Consider the following 19,481-nt stretch of genomic DNA (forward strand, 5'->3'; position numbering starts at 1 on the left):
GTCTCTCAGTTGTGTCCGACTCTTTGCGACCCCCTGGACTTTGGCATGCCAGGCCTCTCTTTCCTTCACTATGTCCCACAGTTTGTTCAAATTCATGTCTATTGAGTAATTCCATCCAAACATCTCGTCCTCTGTCATCCCCTTCTCCTCCTGCCTTCAAACTTTCCCAGCATCAGTGCCTTTTCCAATGAGTAGGCTCCTCACATCAGGTGGTCAATCTATTGGAGCTTAAACTTCAGCAGCAGTCATTCCAATGAATATTCAGGGTTAATTTCCTTTAGGATTTACTGGTTTTATCTTCTTGAAGTCCAAGGGACTCTCAAGAGTCTTCTCTAACACCACAGTTCAAAAGCATCAATTCTTCAGCACTCTGCTTTATTTATGGTCCAATTCTCACATCCGTATTTGACTACTGGTAAAACCATATATTTGACTATACGGACCTTTGTCAGTAAAGTAATGTCTCTGCTTTTTAATATGCTGTCTAGGTTGGTCATAGCTTTTCTTCCAAGGAGCAAGCATCTTTTAATTTCATGACTGCAGTCATGGTCTGCAGTGATTTTGGAGCCCAAGAAAATAAAAGCTGTCACTATGTCCATTGCTTCTCCATCTATTTGCTATGATGTGTAGGATTAGATGCCATGATCTTAGTCTTTGGAATGTTGAGTTTTAAGCCAGCTTTTTCACTCTTCTCTTTCACCTTCATCAAGAGGTTTTTAGTTCCTCTTTGCTTTCTGCTATAAGGGTGGTGTCATCTGTGTCATATCTGTGGTTATTGATATTTCTCCCAGCAATCTTGATTCCAGCTTGTGCTTCATGCAGCCCAGCATTTTGCATGATGTACTCTGCATATAAGTTAATTAAGTAGGGTGACAATATACAGCCTTGACATGCTCCTTTCCCAATTTTGAACCTTATTAGTATTGTTTGCTTTAGAAATACAGATGTACCTTGTTTTATTGCACTTCTCCAGAACTGCATTTTTTACAACTTGAGAGCTTATCATGACCCTGCATTGAAGTCTATGGGCATCATTTTCCCAACAGTGTTTGCTCATTCCATGTCTCTGTCTCACCTTTTGGTAATTCTCACTATATGTCAAACTTTTCCACAATCGTTATAGCTGCTCTATAATTCTGGTTACTGTATAATTTCACAAACTATGGAAAATTCTTAAAGAGATAGGAATACTAGACCACCTTACCTGCCTCTTGAGAAATCTGTATGCAGGTCAGGAAGCCACAGTTGGAACTGGACATGGAACAACAGACTGGTTCCAAATAGGAAAAGGAGTATTTCAAGGCTGTATATTGTCACCCTGCTTATTTAACTTATATGCAGAGTACATCATGAGACACGCTGGGTGGAAGAAGCACAAGCTGGAATCAAGATTGCCGGGAGAAATATCGATAACCTCAGATATGCATATGACACCACACTTATGGCAGAAAGTGAAGAAGAACTAAAAAGCCTCTTGATGAAAGTGAAAGAGGAGAGTGAAAAAGTTGGCTTAAAACTCAACATTCAGAAAATGAAGATCATGGCATCTGATCCCATCACTTCATGGCAAATAGATAGGGAACAGTGGAAACAGTAACAGAATTTTGGGGCTCCAAAATCACTGCAGATGGTGATTGCAGCCATCAAATTAAAAGACACTTGCTCCTTGGAAGAAAAGTTATGACCAACCTAGACAGCATATTAAAAAGCAGAGACATTACTTTACCAACAAAGGTCCGCCTAGTCAAAGTTATGGTTTTTCCAGTAGTCATGTATGGATGTGAAAGTTGGACTATAAAGAAAGCAGAATGCTGAAGAATGGATGCTTTTGAACTATGGTGTTGGAGAAGACTCTTGAGAGTCCCCATGACTTCAAGGAGATCCAACCAGTCCATTCTAAAGGAGATCAGTCCTGAATATTAGTTGGAAGGACTGATGCTGAAGCTGAAACTCTGATACTTTGGCCACCTGATGTGAAGAACTGACTCATTGGAAAAGACCATGATGTTGGGAAAGATTGAAGGTGGGAGAAGAAGGGGATAGCAGAGGATGACATGATTGGATGGCATCACCGACTTGCTGGACATGAGTTTGAGTAAACTCTGGGAGTTGGTGATGGTCAGGGAGGGCTGGTGTGCTGCAGTCCATGGGTTGAAAAGAGTTGGACACAACTGAGTGACTGAACTGAGACAGATTCAGGTATTTTTGAACTCTTTAGAGAAAGCTGCCCTTAGCAATGATTCACAGTAGTAAACAAAAGATTAACAGGAAAATGGCCTTTATGCCACTTAATAAATGTTTCCAATTAAATACAAAGGATGAAATTAGCTGCAGTATCTAGATGTGGAAAAACAACCCATGTCTTGTTTAGCGTTCCAGCATATTCTCTTCTTTTTTAAAAAATTAATATTATTTATTATTTTTTCTCTGTGCTGGGTCTTCCTTGCTGTGTGGTCTTTTCTCTAGTTGCAGTGAGTGGGAGCTACTCTTCATTGCAGTATGCAGTCTTCTCATTGCATGGCTTCTCTTGCTGCAGAACACAGGCTCTATGTATGTGGGCTCAGTAGTTGTGGCTCCCAGGCTCTAGAGCATAGGGTCTATAGTTATGGAGCATGGTCTTAGTTGCTCTGTGACACGTGGGATCTTCTTGGACCATGGATCAAATTCATGACCCCTGCAATGGCAGGCAGATTCTTTTACCACTGAGCCACCAGGGAAGCCCATCCAGCATATTCTCTTAAGATACATTTACTCTAAATATGACCTAAATGAATTAAGTACCACTGAACATCAAAACTATTTTTAAAGTTGTATCATTTGGGCCGGTTGTTTCAGACAACTTTTTCCCCTCCAGAACCATTAACCAAAGTCACTAGTAAGCAGGAAGAGTTGAGAGCCCCTTCTTCTCTCTTTCAGTTTCAAATTAGCAGACTTACTAATGAGCAATAAAAGGAGTAAAAGGCAGGCAGCTGAGGAAAGAAAGGGGAAGAAAGATAGTTTGTGAAAACAGATTCAGATCCTAGGCAGTTCATGTTGGGCTGGCCCTGTGTGCTCTGCAGGCCATAATCACAGGAATTTGAAGCTCAATTTCTTACTTGCTTCTTTAGTCTTATCCAAAGAGAAAAATGGTTTTTAGAAATTTCTTCTGTGCAGAGCAGTCCTGCAAAAGCTGCTTATGTACCAGATCTTTTTTTGAGGCTTTCACTTGGAAAAATAAACTACACCACATCCAACTTCAAGAAGCATCTCAACCTCTCAAACAAGGGATTCTGCTCCTCTTAGCAGCTGACATAATCCAGGACCCTAAAGAAATCCCAGAAGCACTTACTCTTTTCCTCAAATATTGCTTGAATTTCCAAATCAACTTGGCCATTAAAATTTCAGGGCACTGCCCTTTCATTTGTATGACATCAACCTACTTTTTAGATAAATGGACTTTGATTTTCTTGAATCAAGTTATTTTCCAACTCTGTGTATCTGTATAAATTGCTTGAAAGCTCAGAGCCTGAGAGCTAAGAGCACTAGGTAAAGATAATAACACCAAATGCCCTGGGCAGAATATAAGATGCTACTGAGTGCCAGTAATCCTATTCTAAAACTTCTGTTTTCTTCCTTTCCTATAACATTATAATATTAAAAGGTCGGCTTAGGCCTTTGCCTAGTCAAACAAGATAATCAAGCCATTTAAACACCAGCCAGTCCTACCATCTAAACAGATTCTCTCTATTCTCCTTGTGTTGCCTCTTTTTAAAATACTGTCTGAGTTATAATATGTTACTGAGAAACCTTGTGCATTAATGGGTTTGTTTCTGCTGATTAACAGGTTTTGGATTCAGGGAGACTGGAAGAAGATGATGAACCATTTGTTTTGCTGCAAAATAGAAACAGTCTGTTTTACAAGAAGGTGCAACAACTGGGCGAGGTGGAGGCTGCTGCCTTCATTGAAAGGGCAAAACAGGTGAGCCTGCTGCAGGAAGTTATAGTTAAAGTTCATCTCCAGGGTTCATCCTTCACATGAGTTCCACCAGGGGTCTGATAACAAGCACTCTGTGCCCTTATAAGACCCCAGAGATGAAGCTTCATGACTTGGTCTTAACAACACATGGCAAATAGAAGGCAGGTCTGCTGAGAATCTGCAGCAGTGCTGTGAGTGGGGTCAGGATGTGTGCTCTTCTGTGTGACCACACCTGTGCCTGAGAGAGAGATGTCAAATTGGACTTTCCATATTTTGGACCCTGGATTCAGATTCTCATAGAGAACAGAACACTCATTTTGCAGACCTTTTACGTTCATTCTGATTGCTGTCAAAGAATATCCAGGAAATTTGAGAGTTTAAGGAAAATTTTGGAATATTTTGGTTCTAAGAAGATCTTCCAGGGAAAGGTGTAGGCCTGTTCTGTTTTCTAATTTGTAAAGAAAATGCCAACCCAATACTGTCCCTTTCTCCCTAATTCTTTGTTGTTTAGAATTAGGTCCATTTGCCTCCCATGCTTCCTCTACCTTCTAGAAGATGTAATTGTCATCAGGACAAATCAAGAACTTACAATAGCTTCACACTGTAGTCTGAATGATGCTTGAAGGTTTACAAAGCACTTTCACAGAGATGAGGTGTATGAAGCACTAAGCTCTGTGCATGGGTAACATTCAGGTCACATGACATCTTCCTAACAATGGTGAGATGGTAACTGGGGTCTGGTTTAGGAGACTTAGCCATTGTCATACAGCCATCTGTAATTTGAAACAAGGTGGGAGTGGGAATAGGGTTGATGAGAAGATGGAGGGAGAGAAGGAAGGTCTGGTCTTCTTGACCCTTATCATGCATGGCTTGGGATGGGATGAGACTTCCAGCTGCCTGTGGTGAGGTTTCCCACTGAAAATTTATCGCTGTTAAATTATGGATATATTTTCCCTTTTTCATACTTTTCTGCATTTCCTAGATTTTCATTTGTAAGTAAAAGAAGTTTACTAAAATATTTCTTAAAGAAAACATGTCCCAATATCTTAAGTACTTCTACATGAAAGCTTTATATGAAATGTTGTCTAAGTTCCCTCTATCACTGTCTCATCTCAGTCCTCCTTAGAAATGAGGAAATGCCAAGCAGGACCTTCCACTGTTCACAGGTAAGAAATTGCCTGGGTCGCAGAGCTGGCTGAAGAGGTGGCGGAATTGGAGTTCATACTTAGGCTTAGGGACAAGGAATTCTGTGTTCTGAACTTTTCATAAGTACTTATATTGTGTGCAAATGTTGAGAAGCTGAACAAAGAACTCTATATTTTTCTGCCTGAAATTCACAAAGTGCTTTCATCTACTAGAGTATCTCCCAGTCAGAGCTTCCCTTCTGAGATCAAGAGACCCAGGAACCTCCCAAACTCTTTTGCGCTTTTGACCTCATGCATTTCACACCAAAAAGAGTTGTACCCACCTATGTGTCAAAGTCTTCATTTAGAAACTATATTATCATTATATATTATTAAGCCATTGAATAATGAGAAATAGATTCCAGAACTTTAGATAGGTCCAGATATCATAGAATTCAACACCCTCATTTTAAGGTGCGGAAACTAAGGCCCTTTAGAAAGAAGGTTGAGTTCAGTTCAGTCACTCAGTCATGTGCAACTCTTTGCGATCCCATGAATCGCAGCACGCCAGGCCTCCCTGTCCATCACCATCTCCTGGAGTTCACTCAAACTCACATCCATTGAGTTGGTGATGCCATCCAGCCATCTCATTCTCTGTTGTCCCCTTCTCCTCCTGCCCCCAATCCCTCCCAGCATCAGAGTCTTTTCCAATGAGTCAACTCTTCACATGAGGTGGCCAAAGTACTGGAGTTTCAGCTTTAGCATCAGTCCTTCCAAAGAACACCCAGGGCTGATCTCCTTTAGAATGGACTGGTTGGATCTCCTTGCAGTCCAAGGGACTCTCAAGAGTCTTCTCCAACACCACAGTTCAAAAGCATCAATTCTTTGGCACTCAGCTTTCTTCACAGTCCAACTCTCACATCCATACATGACCACTGGAAAAACCATAGCCTTGACTAGACGGACCTTTGTTGGCAAAGTAATGTCTCTGCTGCTCAATATGCTATCTAGGTTGGTCATAACTTTTCTTCCAAGGAGTAAGCGTCTTTTAATTTCATGGCTGCAGTCACCATCTGCAGTGATTTTAGAGCCCCCCCCCCCCCTCCAAAAAGTAAAGTCTGACACTGTTTCCACTGTTTCCCCATCTATTTCCCATGAAGTGATGGGACCAGATGCCATGATCTTCGTTTTCTGAATGTTGAGTTTTAAGCCAAATTTTTCACTCTCCTCTTTCACCTTCATCAAGAGGCTTTTTAGTTCCTTTTCACTTTCTGCCATAAGGGTGGTATCATCTGCATATCTGAGGTTATTGATATTTCTCCCGACAATCTTGATTCCAGCTTGTGCTTCTTCCAGCCCAGCGTTTCTCATGATGTACTGCATATAAGTTAAATAAGCAGGGTGACAATATACAGCCTTGAAATACTCCTTTTCCTATTTGGAACCAGTGTGTTGTTCCATGTCCAGTTCTAACTGTTGCTTCCTGACCTGCATATAGGTTTCTCAAGAGGCAGATCAGGTGGTCTGGTATTCCCATCTCTTGAAGAATTTTCCACAGTTTCCCTATGTATATAACTACTGTTAAGCTGGTTTGCAGCAGGTACAGAATTAGAAATCTGTTCTTTCAGTGAATGTTTTAAATCAAGTTTAACATACATATGGAAGCAGACATAGGTCACAAAATTAGAAATCTTGCGATTCCTGGTCTAGTAATCCTGCACCTACTCTAACGATATTAATGGTAAGTTACATTTGTAAAGTTCTTTATCATTTCTTTTACATTGTTCTCACATATATGATTTCACTTAATCTCATGATGGTCCATTTTTATTCATGTCATGGATGAGGAGATTGGGTCCAGGGCTCACCTAAGGTCACAGAGCTGATTCAGGGTGCACAAAGGGGGAATTGCTGGGGGAGACTGAGTGCCACCTTAGGTACTATGTTCTGTGTTGAGTCTGAGAACACTGCTCCTTTCACATAGTAGCCAAGGTGGGGCCACCACCCAAGTTCACAGAGTGGCAGAACCTCAATCTTGGATTTCAGTCCTACACCTGGGTCAGGTCACCTATACAGAAAGGCATTTCTTGATTCCCATTCCAGTGGAATATTTTCTTGGCATTATTTCTGCATCCTCTGCATCCTCTTAGGTAAGCTGTCAGATTATCAATTTTTTGAATGTGCAAGCATCAGATACCAATGCATTTTTCAGAGTTATAACACTAGAAGCATTAGCCTAAATCAGCAAGCTTTTCACTCTAATAGAACAGGATTCGTTCATTTGAAAAGAAAACTCAACGTCTGGGAAAAGGTGCTTCCAAGTCACATTTTTTAAAAAATGGATAGGTCAGCTGAGCTGATCACTGTTTAATTGACCCTTTCAGATGATCTGATGGTCTATGAAATAGTAGAGAAAGTACTTTTAAGATACATAAAGCTGAAGGGGGCATTAGTTTGCTAGGGCTGCCATACAAAGACCACAGAGTAGGTGACTTAAACAGCAGAAATGTTTTTCCTCACAGCTCTGGGGGCTGGAAGTCTGAGGTCAAGGTGTCAGTAGGGTTGGTTTCTTCTGAGGTCTCTCTCCTTGGCTTGGAGATGCCATCTTCTCTCTGTCTCACATGGTCTTCCCTCTGTGTGTATGTGTCCTGATCTCCTCTTCTTATAAGAGCTCCAGTCTGTTAGGTTAGGACTCACCTGTATGACTTCATTTTAACTTTATTTCCTCTTTAAATACCCTGTCTCCAAATACAGTCACATTCTGAGGTACTAGCGGGTTTAGGACTTCAACATGTAAAATTGGAGGGGACACAGTTCACCTCAAAGTATGCATGCCTGTTGTCCATTCTGTTCTATGATGAAGCAAATCTGGTTGAGGTTTTCTGAAGTTTCTTTGTTCCCAGTGTGTAACAGAGGTGTCAATTTTTCTATTCATGAAATCACCTAATAGAGCGCAGAAGTTATAAAATCCTCATATCCTAGCTCGAGGAGCCTGGACCAGTTTGAATAGATGGAGGAGGCACTTAGCATCCATGTGGCCTTGTGTCCCCCAGGTCTCTGAACCTCAGGTCCTCACCTGTGTGTAAAGCAGGGACTACAGTCCTGCAGGCTTCTTCAGTTTATTATGGGGATCAGATGATAGAGCACATGCTTACGTACTTTGAGACTGTAGAGCATTTTACAGTGTAAAAGTGTGATCATTTTTTAAAAGGCCATAGACAGAAGCCTTGCATCTCAATAATAAAAAATATACCCACAGTTCTTCTAAGTAACTTTAGAGACTCTAAATCAGGGGTCCCCAACCTCTGGACTGCAGTCTGGTACTGGTCCACGAGCACACAGCAGGAGGTGAGTGGTGGGCAAAGGAGCAAAGCTTCATCTGCTGCCCCATCACTCACATTACACCTGAACCTCCCCCCACTCCCCTCCCACCCCTGTCCTGACTGTGGACAACTTGTCTTCCATGAAACTGGGTCCCTGGTGCCAAAAAGGTTGGGGGCCACTGCTCTAAATAATTAAAATGTATTATTAATAATAAGTTTTAAAACAAATGATACATCTACTGCTAGAAAATGTAAACACTTTTAAAAATACTTTAAAAAAAATCATGAGCAAAAAGTAAATCACTTTCCATTCCTGTCATCACAAGTTCCTCCCCCAGGTGGAGCCCCTGCACCACTGCTGACTGTACTGTGTATCAGGAAGAACTTGTGAATATGTGGTCTTTTGGTTTTTAAGCACAAATGATAGTTGTTCTTTCCATATTGTATCTCATTATATTAGTTCATACAGTTGTCTCATTCTTTTTCATGGCTACATGAAAAAGTGTTATGCTTTTTCCATTTTCTACTCCTTATTTTCAGTGCTTGTCAATCAGAGTTTATAAAATGTAGAGATTACAACCTGATATTAACATCCAAATTTGTTGTGCTCATTTTATGTGTGAAAATGAGAAACCCTTGGCAGGCACTATTAATAGATTTCCCAGCCTCTTTGTCACCTTGTTTTTAATTTATCTCCAGGCTTTGAGTCAGTAAGATTTTACTTATCAGTTTACCCTAGTGACAAAACTGAATGATCAGAATAATCAGAACTCAAGTGTATCAACAGGTTGTTTGGCATTAAGTCTAGTCCCACTGAGGGCTTATATTTTAGTGAGGCTAGTTTCTCCATAGAATAAATATACCCCTGGTTTTTTAAATTGTGCCTCCACTAGTGATATTGTTGTAGCCATGCCTTCCGGGAAACAAACTCACTCAGAAGGACAATGCAGATAGTGGAGTGCTGTTTATTAAACTGGCGGGCCCAAGGCAGAGTCTTCTCTTAGCCAAGAACCCCGACCAGTTTTTGTGAAAACCTTATATATCCTAAGCATTCTCACCCAAACCCACCTCCCCAAAATTCCCTGAACAAAATAAAAAGAAAGATACAATCAAAGTTAACCCGTGATTCACAAGCCTTAAGCCTAGGTAGTTAAACAGTGAACAATTATCAATAGGCTTGTGGTCATACCCCAATAAGCATAATAGAATTTATGATTCTATTCGGTCACACAGATAATCAGGGTATTCTTTTAGGTGATAGAGAGCCCTGGGGCTCTTCCTTCTGGGGACCTGATTTTCCAGTTGGTATGTCGTTTCCATAGATACTGGGCATATAGCTCAAAGTCCACAGTTCGTCCCAAGATGGAGTCCTGCTTTCAAGACAGCCTGTTCTGGCTCCTCCTTCAGTATGATTTGCTTCACATGAAGAAGTTAACCTAGAAATGTGTTGCCTTAGAAGGACTTTAAAACTCTTAACAATGTTGTTTTTGTCTTTTTCCCCCCTTAGGTGCACACTGAAAGGAAATAGCCAGATATTACAGTGACCGTGTGATTATGAATATTTCCGGTGGACAGCCCTCAACCTCAACAATTTTTGAGTCAATGTTCTGTTTCTACCATGAGTTCATGTCTATTCCAAAGGCATTTTTCCAATAGGTTTTTGCACTGCATAAATTATATTATACATTTTTTACACCAGCAACAAATATTTACATATTCCAAGATGTTAATCTATAATTTTTTCCTCCAACTTCACTCAGTGATTTCAAGCTCTTGCAAAATGATTTGTTATGTTTATTTATATGTTAAACTATTTTCTTTCTTATCCAAATCAGAAGTTGCAGGCCATCAATAAAAGCTGTCTCCCAGGTTTTGTGTCTTGAGAGACTCCAGAGCCAAATTGATTTTCTAAGATTTGAGACAAAGTTGTCACAGATTATTTTTTAATATTCCCAGAATTACATGTTATTTCCAATTACATCAGGGATTCTGTTTACTTGAAGACTGTGTGAAGTTGCCATTTTGTGTAACCACTTCCTTTAACAGACCTACTGTCCATTTTTCCACTCAAAGACCTCTAGTTAAAATACTACAGAAAAAACTAATAGGAAAAACACACCTGTAGTTTAAATGACATTATAGAAGAGAGAGGTATCACCCTCCAAAAAGAAGTATGTTTAAAATACAGAGGGACAATATTATGTGTTCTTCTCCTGTGTCTCCTGCATTGCAGGCAGATGCTTTACTGCTGAGCCATTGGGGAAATCCTCTAAAAGAGAAGGAAGAGAAAATATGTTTTATCAAAGTAGGAACTCTTCCAGGGTATTTGCTAATGAAGGACAGCCATGTTCTAGACTGTCTTCTAGATAGAAGATTTTATTTTTTTACATTTTTAAAAAATTGTGGTAAAGTATATATAGTATAAAATTTGCCATATAGCCATTTTTGATCATACAGTTCAGTGGCATTAATCACATTCACAGTATTGTGCAGCCACATTGTCTGGGTAACTTTTGGTAATTATGTGCTTCCTATTAAGTGTGTTATTTCTGCAGAGTCATTTTGATAAGTTTCATTTTTCTAGGAGGAATCTGTTTCCTGTGAGTTTTGAGCTTGATTGGCATAAATGTATTCACAATACCTTATATATTTAAACTACAGCATCTCTGTGTTGTTTGGGCTTTTTAATTTTCTTTGAGCCTTCTATTTTTTATTAATAATCTTGCATAACTTTTTTCCTTTTTTCAAAGAATTAGCTTTTTGCTTGATTGATGCTTTCTATTTTGTTTTTCTTTCCCTAGCTCATCATATCATTCTTTCCTTAAACTTTTCCTTTACTTTCATAATTTTTTCTCTAAATTCTTAAATTGGAAACATATTAATAACATCATTATTTTTCTAATATAAGTATATAAAGCTGACATATTTTTCTGAGATCCACTTTAGCTGCAACCTGCAAGTTTTGATACTTACCACCAATCACTAGCCATAGTATTATGTATTTTCTAATTCCTAATTTAATTAATTAACTATATCTTTTACCTATGAGTTATTCAGAAGTGTAATGTTCTCTAAATTTTAAATGCTAATGGATTTTTTCTATTAGAATGAATTATGTCAAACTGCTAACATTCAGTCTTTTTATAAGCTATAAAATGGCACTTTCATATATTCTAACATAATAGTTTTCTTTTATTACTATATAACTTAATTTCATTTTGATCAGACAATGTTAGATTGTGGATTTTAAACCAAAGGTAACCACATTCACACAAAAAGTCTATTTCTACAATTTTGTGTTTTATTGGGGGGTTTTAAAATGTTATAAATATGTGTGTAATTAGTAATTTTCAAATAAAAGTCCTCCCTGAGTACTGGAATGCTTTCTGATACGTGTTGCAGGCTGGCTCTCTGGGCTGCAGACTTGGATGGAGTTTAGTGCTGGGATGTGTATCAGGGGTGCCCATGGGGTCAACACTGTGAAATCAGGAGGGAAGAAATAGGGTAGGGCAGAGGAAAGGATCAATCTGCATACTGGCCAGATGACCTGAGCTGACCCCGTGTGGATCTGGAGTGATGATGGCCCTTCAGGGTTTCCTGACACATCCACTGGCCAGGACTTTATACCTCTCCCTGGATGGATCATTGCACATAGGCTGACCCCAGAGGGGCTGGTGGTTTAATGTTGCCCACTGGCAGCACTTACAGCAGTTGGACAAAAAGTCCTTGAAGGGAGGTCAGGACAGCACGTCTCCATGTTCCTCCCACAGCATGTATCACAGCTCCAGATGTAGGTGATGAGGGTGTACTGTGGGGAAAACTCTTGACTGATGTGTAAGTAAAAATGGTGACTTAGTGATTCTCCTCACTACCTTATGGTCAAAAAACAAGGGAGAAGGTCCATATAGGACAGAAATCCTCATTTTCAAGGGTTAGCCCAGTTGTCACCTCTTCTAAGAAGTCATCTTAAGATCAGTCATCATCCTAGGTAACTCGTATTTCTGTAATACCCTGAGCACCTCTAATTTGTTAAACTGAACCATTCTTGGTTAGTGTCCCATTGTCACCATCCTGAGATACCATTTGTAAACAAGGGCCCTGTTCTTTCCATTGTATACTGAGCCATCTAAATCATGGAGTCTTCCCTGATTGTGAGTGTTCACACATGATCTGTTTCCTCACTAAACCAAGTGAGAAAAAGACTTGGAATTGTGCCCTAGTCACTTTTTAATTACATCTTCCATCACAGTGTCTGTCACACAGGGGTTGCTCAGTAAATGTTTACTGAATGAATAAATGATGACCAAGAACAAACTTTCCTTCTAAACATTATAATTTTGAAATTTTAAGAAGTAGCCTGGGATAACAGAAAGCCCTGGTTTTGTAGTCAGCCACACTGATATGCCTGTCAGGTTTTTCTCTACTCCTCACTAGTAGTGTGGGTGCCCAGAGAATGTACTGTCCAGAGTTGGACACTTGCGAGTGAAAGGAAAGTGATAACCAGCCAAGGTTCCAAGACAATAAACTGGCACCATCCTTAACAAAATGGGCTCTGGACACACCCTACATTCATGTAACCATAGTTAGATGTTTGGGTAAGTGTCTTACCCTTGAAGTCTCAGCTTCTTTGAGAAAGTAATCTAATTCCTTCTCTTGAACAGTTGCTTTGGTTGGGATGATGGATGGGCCAAGAGCATCCAAAGACACAGGGTGGAATCATTGACCTTGGTGATTCCTAATCATCAGGAGAGGAGAGCAGGATGGGCATGGATGAAGGAGGTTTGTAGACTATAGAAGGTGTATTTGAGAAGGTCCTCATCTGATGGCCTAAACCAAACTGCTCTTCCTTCACATGTAGTTAAAATGACACAAGCACACAAGAAGGAGCACAAGTTCTGGAGTCAGCCTTCCAGGGACAAATACTGGCTCCTCTGGGCACTGACTGGGTTTGGATACATATTCTGCTACCTGCTAATCATGGGCTCTTAAGGTTGAGAAGTGCACCATGCTTCAGGGTCTTTATCTGAAGGTTGTGGTGGGGATAGTACAATTCTCAGAGCCCTGTGGCAAAGATTAACTATGACAGTGATGCTCACAATGGGGTCTGTGCACTAGTGCCATGAACTCTTTGCAACTAGGTCTTAAAGAAGTACAGGAAATTTAAGAAAGCTGGAAACTCAGAGCCGTCAGCTATTGCTATGACAGCCACACTCAGGATGGGTGGAATCCTGAACAGCCCAGAAACCAGTGTGTGTGTTGCACTTGCAGGGAAAGGGGCACATGGCTGAGCTGCACATAGCCATGCTCAGTGGATCAGTGATTAGATGGCAGTGGGCTGAAAATGTAAAATTAAATAAAACTGATTCTTAACCCCAGATAGGTGAGAAACACTGCTTTTGAACAATGCTTAATGTGTGATTAGCTGTCAGTCAGTACTACCCTCTCTAGCGCTACCTTCTTTATTAATTGTTACCATCATATTTATGTTTAAAATAGGAACATATAGGCTTTCAAAGGGCTCTATTAAAAATTATCAATATTTTAATAGAATTTAAAAGTTAGAACTAATTAGATTACTGTTCAAGTTTAGAGTTTTGTTTTTTTTTTTCAAGTCTAAAAACAATACTATGCATATATTTATACTGATTCTACTCTTTAATCAGCAGCATGGGCCTAATGTTGAGGAAGGTCTCTGGAAACACAACTGGCCACTTTAAAACCCTCCAGAGGTTTTTTGTTTTTGTTTTTTTTTTTTTAATGCACAAGGTTTTATGTGGAAGCTGTTAATTTTCCTTTAAAGATAGAAAGAATATGGATTAATTGAAATTTCGCTTTTTAAACCTAATTTTCCAAAGGAATTTTTTTTTTTTCAAAAACTAAAACAACAATGGGTTGAAAGATGGGAGAAATATATATATATTCAAGCTTAGAACTAAAAAAATAACATTACCAGAAGGAATAAGATGCCCCAGCCCTATGAGACCTCGATCTATACACCAGGCCCATCTGACTTGCCTTAGGAGTCAAATTGGGATTGTGTGATATTTTAAAAACCAAGGTTAAGACTTAGACACACTAAGAATGTTTTACACAAAGCTTACATTGGATGGTTCTGACTAAATACACTCTTTGATTCAGTAATCATGCTCACAATTATCCATCCCAATAGTTGGAGGCTTTGGGTATTCCAAACCAGTGTTTGATCCAATGGTTAATCATATTTAAATTTGGATGGCATTACTGGAAAAATATTTTTTAAATTAAATTTTGCAGACTACCTAGAAAAGCAATGAGTCTCTAAGATGGAGTTTATATCACATTAGACGTGTTTTAAGTAAGTAGCAAAAGAGGATTGAGGGTTTTTAAACCCTAAATTTTACAACAATAAAATTTTTAAAGATCCATGAGTTTATACTGATTCTGATAAGATATAAAATTGAAAGGGAAAGTTCTTTTTTGCAATAGAATGCCAACTCACAAATATAGAACTATTGACAGAATAGCACCATATAACAGCCATCATTGTTATAAATAATTCAGAAAAAATTCATCATTAGCTGAACTGAATGAATGGTGAATATTTGGCGAGTTGGGGAAGACGTGGAATTTTCATAGACTCAAAGTATCTTTCCAGATTAATTCTTTAGAGAAGGATTGCATTTTTAAACTGGAAAAATCTGGTAGACTCCAGGCTAAGCAAATGACCAGAGTTAATGTTACTAATAATGAACCTACTGACACCTTGGCTTTTTTTTTTTTCTTGTTTCTTTAAAAATTTCTTTCATTGAAGTATAGTTGATTTACAATGTTGTGATAATTTCTGCTGTGATTCAGTTTACATATCAGTTCAGTTCAGTCGCTCAGTCATGTCTGACTCTTTGCGACCCCATGAATTCCAGAACACCACTCCTCCCTGTCCATCACCAACTTCCGGAGTTCACCCAAACTCATGTCCATTGAGTCGGTGATGCCATCCAGCCATCTCATCCTCTGTTGTCCCCTTCTCCTCCTGCCCTCAATCCCTCCCAGCATCAGAGTCTTTTCCAATAAGTCAACTCTTCACATGAGGTGGCCAAAGTATTGGAGTTTCAGCTTTAGCATCAATCTTTCCAGAGGACACCCAGGACTGATCTTCTTTAGAATGGATTGGTTGGATCTCCTTGCAGTCAAAGGGACTCTCAAGAGTCTTCTCCAACACCACAGTTCAAAAGCATTAATTCTTTGGCGCTTAGCTTTCTTCACAGTCCAACTTTCACATCCATACATGACCACCGGAAAAACCATAGCCTTGACTAGACGGACCTTTGTTGGCAAAGTAATGTCTCTCCTTTTGAATATGCTATCTAGTTTGGTCATAACTTTTTTTCCAAGGAGTAAGCGTCTTTTAATTTCATAGCTGCAATCACCATCTGCATACATAGGTTCTTTTTCATTTTTTTCTGTTATGATGTATCACAGGATATTGAATATAGTTCCCTGTGCTATAATGTAGGACCTTATTGTTTACCAATTCTAGATATAAATAGTTTGTGTCCGTGAATCCAAAACTCCCAATCTATCTCTCTCCTATACATCCTCCCCCTTGGCAACCACAAATCTGTTCTCTACGTCTGTGAGTCTGTTTCTGTTTCTTAGATAAGTTCATTGCTGATCCTCATGGATTTTGATGTGTGAGATAATGACAACAGTATATTGTTTCTTGTTTTCTTGCCTGCCACCCATCCCCCAGGCCCCATGAAGAAGAAGAAAGAATTTGTTGTTGTTCAGTCACTGTCATGTCCAACTCTTTGCGACCCCGTGGACTGCAGTAAGCCAGACTCCTCTGTCCTTCATTATCTTCTGGAGTTTGCTCAGATTCATGTCCATTGTGGTGGTGATGCTATCTCATCCTCTGCCACCTTTTTTTTTTTTTCTCTTGGCCTTCAGTCTTTTCCAGCTTCAGAGTCTTTTCCAATGAGTTGGCTCTTTGCATGAGGTGGCCAAAGTATCGGACCTTCAGCTTCAGCCTCAGTCCTTCCAATGAATTGTTGTTCAGTCACTCCCCCCTGCATTGTAGCATGCCAGGCTCCTCTGTCCTCTGCTATCTCCTCAAATACATGTCCATTGAGTTGGTGGTACTATATAGCCATTTCATCTTCTGTTACTCCCTTATCCTTTCTCCTTCCATCTTTCCCAGCACTGGGGTCATTTCTAATGAGTCAGCTCCTTGCATCAGGTGGCCAAAGTATTGGAGCTTCAGCTTCAAGATCAGTTCTTCCAATGAATATTCAGGGTTGATTTCCTTTAGGATTGACTGGTTGGATCTCCTTGCAGTCCAAGGGACTCTCAAGAGTCTTCTCCAACACCATAGCTCAAAAGCATCAATTCTTTGGTGATAAGCCCTTTTTGTGGTCCGGCTCACACATCCGTTCATATCTACTGGAAAAACCATAGCTTTGACTATACAGACCTTTGTCGGAAAAGTGATGTCTCTGTTTTTTAATATGCTATCTAGGTTTGTCATTGGAGAAGGCAATGGCACCCCACTCTAGTACTCTTGCATGGAAAATCCCATGGATGGAAGAGCCTGGTAGGCTGCAGTCCATGGGGCCGCTGAGGGTCAGACACAACTGAGCGACTTCACTTTCACTTTTCACTTCCATGCATTGGAGAAGGAAATGGCAACCCACTCCAGTGTTCTTTCCTGGAGAATCCCAGGGATGGGACAGCCTGGTGGGCTGCCATCTATGGGGTCGCACAGAGTCGGACACAACTGAAGCGACTTAGCAGTTGAAGCAGCAGGTTTGTCATAGCTTTCCTTCCAAGGAGCAAGTGTCTTTTTAATTTTACAGCTGCAGTCACCATCTGCAGTGATTTAGGAGCCCAAAAAAAGTCTATCACTGCTTCCACTTTTTCCTTTTCTATTTGCCATGAAGTGATGGAATCTGATGCCATGATCTTAGATTTTTTAATGATGAGTTTCAAGCCAGCTTTTTCACTCTCCTCTTTCATCCTCATCAAGAGGTTCTTTAGTTCCTCTTCATTTTCTGCCATTAGAGTGGTATCATCTGCCTATATGAGGCTGTTGATATTTCTCCTAGAAATTTTGATTTCTGCTTGTGATTCATCCAGCCTGTCATTTACATGATGTATTCTACATATAAGTTAAATAAGCAAGACAATATACAGCCTTGTCATACTCTTTTTGCAATTTTGACCCAGTCAGTTGTTCCACATCTGCTTCTTAATGTTGCTCCTTGACCTGCATACAGGTTTCTCAGAAGTCAGGTAAGATGGTCTGGTATTCCCATCTCTTGAAGAATTTTCCAGTTTGTTGTGATGTACCCATTCAAAGGCTTTAGTGTAGTCAATAAAGCAGAAGTAGATGTTTTTTTCTGAGTAGAGACCTAATGGACTTCCTGGCACTTTATAGGAAAATTCTGCCCACCCTGCCCTAGGGCTCTGCTGTTCTAAGCAGGGCCTGTGGACCAGCAGAATCAGCTTGCCCTGGGAGGCTGTTGGGAACATGGAATCTTGTCTCTACCGCAGACCCACTGACTCAGAATCTCCAAATCCCAGGTGAGTTCTGCTCACATTACAGTTTGAGAAGCGCTGGTTTAGAGGCCCTGCTCGGGTCATCCTGTGATTGCACCCTCCCCCAGATGCAGGCAGCCAGAGAGGACCAGGGGGTGTGGTCACCTGGAGCCCCACCCCCTCCAGGCCCTGCTCTGAGCACCTAGACCTTAGAATTCCTGCCGGAACCCCTGCTGGAATCCACTGGGTTGTTTATCAAAAATTTAAATTCCCAGGCCCCCTTGATCAGATCTTTGGGGCTGGTGCCTAGGACTCTGCATTCTGACCCCTTTCCTTTTGACTTTTGATCTGCAACAGAGCTACAGGAGCACTTGTAATGGGGGTGTGTGTGGAGAGGAGCTCCCCCAAGGGGCAGGAAGCATCAGGAGAAAGAGAAGGAGGTCCCAGGTCAAAGGAAGGTGCCGATCACCAGCTCACACCTTCCTGCTTCTCTCCTGATTCTCCTCACAACCTGGCCTGAAACCTGGCCTGACCCCACCCTTGGGAGCTGACTGCAGGAGGAACTGCCAGAACGGGGCAAAGGTGTCTTTCTGCTGACCGTGGGGCTCTCGGGGGCTGCCCTGCAGAAGGAAGGATCCAAATCGGGGCAATAGGAGCAAAGGGGCTGTGGGCGCCTGGAGAGACCACACGGACCCACCCACAGGGTCAGGCTGAAGCTGCTGAGCAGATCTTTGGGCAGGGAGACCTCCTGGTCCTGCTGAGACATGGATGGAGCTGAGATACTGTGTGGTCCTATGGGGGCTCAGAAGCTGCATCTGTCAGTTAAGAGTCTATGACATTGATCAAGGTACTTAAGCTCTATAGGCTTGTTTCCTTGTCTCTGAGATGGGGATCCTAGTACCCTCTAAGCTTGTGTTAAAATTAAATGTGATAAGTTAAAGCACATCCTGCTACACAGAGCAGAATAGGGGCTGTTGCTATTTATTGTGAAGCTTGTCACCTTACACCTCTGCACTTCCTGATGCTTGATATCTTAGGCACTTGTCACTGGATCATAAGACCTATTTCCTCAAACTGCAGGCACAGAAGGCTCCAATCACAGGCATGTGCCAGACACGTGCTTGGCCAGTGACCTAAGGCTTCCTGAGCTTTTCTGCTCAGTAGTGATTCCTGAAGTTACTGCCAAGATGATCATCACATATGGTTCCCAGGATTTCCCTCCCAGCAAGCCACAGCTTGGGACTCATGCTCTTAGGGTTGTGCTGAACTAAGACCAGGGTTTTATGAAAACTCTTCCCTTGTGGCTCAGCTGGCAAACAATCCACTTGCAATGTGGGAGACCTGGGTTCAATCCCTGGGTTGGGAAGATAACCTGGAGAAGGGAAAGGCTACCCACTCCAGTATTCTGGCCTGGAGAATTCCATGGATGCTATAGTCCATGGGGTCCCAAAGAGTCAGACAGGACTGAGTGACTCACTTTCACTTTTCTTTCCAGGGATAACTATGCCATACTGAAAACTACCACCAGTGAGCAGCAGAATCCAGGCATCCAGGTGAGCAAAGGGG

General features: G+C 40.9%; 1 protein-coding gene across 1 annotated transcript in view; it reads left to right on the forward strand.

Moving 5' to 3' along the window:
- Positions 1–11,782, forward strand: part of LOC133258055 (ATP-binding cassette sub-family C member 4-like) — a 169,436-nt gene extending 157,654 nt beyond the window's left edge. Inside the window, exons 30-32 of the mRNA XM_061434394.1 lie at positions 3,824–3,962; positions 4,205–4,234; positions 9,940–11,782. Coding sequence (XP_061290378.1) covers positions 3,824–3,962; positions 4,205–4,234; positions 9,940–10,058 — 288 coding nt within the window. The 3' untranslated portion in view covers positions 10,059–11,782. The remainder of the gene's footprint in view (positions 1–3,823; positions 3,963–4,204; positions 4,235–9,939) is intronic.
- The last annotated feature ends 7,699 nt before the right edge of the window (positions 11,783–19,481 follow it).

Source organism: Bos javanicus, chromosome 12, assembly GCF_032452875.1.
Source record: "Bos javanicus breed banteng chromosome 12, ARS-OSU_banteng_1.0, whole genome shotgun sequence".
NCBI classification, from domain to species: domain Eukaryota; kingdom Metazoa; phylum Chordata; class Mammalia; order Artiodactyla; family Bovidae; genus Bos; species Bos javanicus.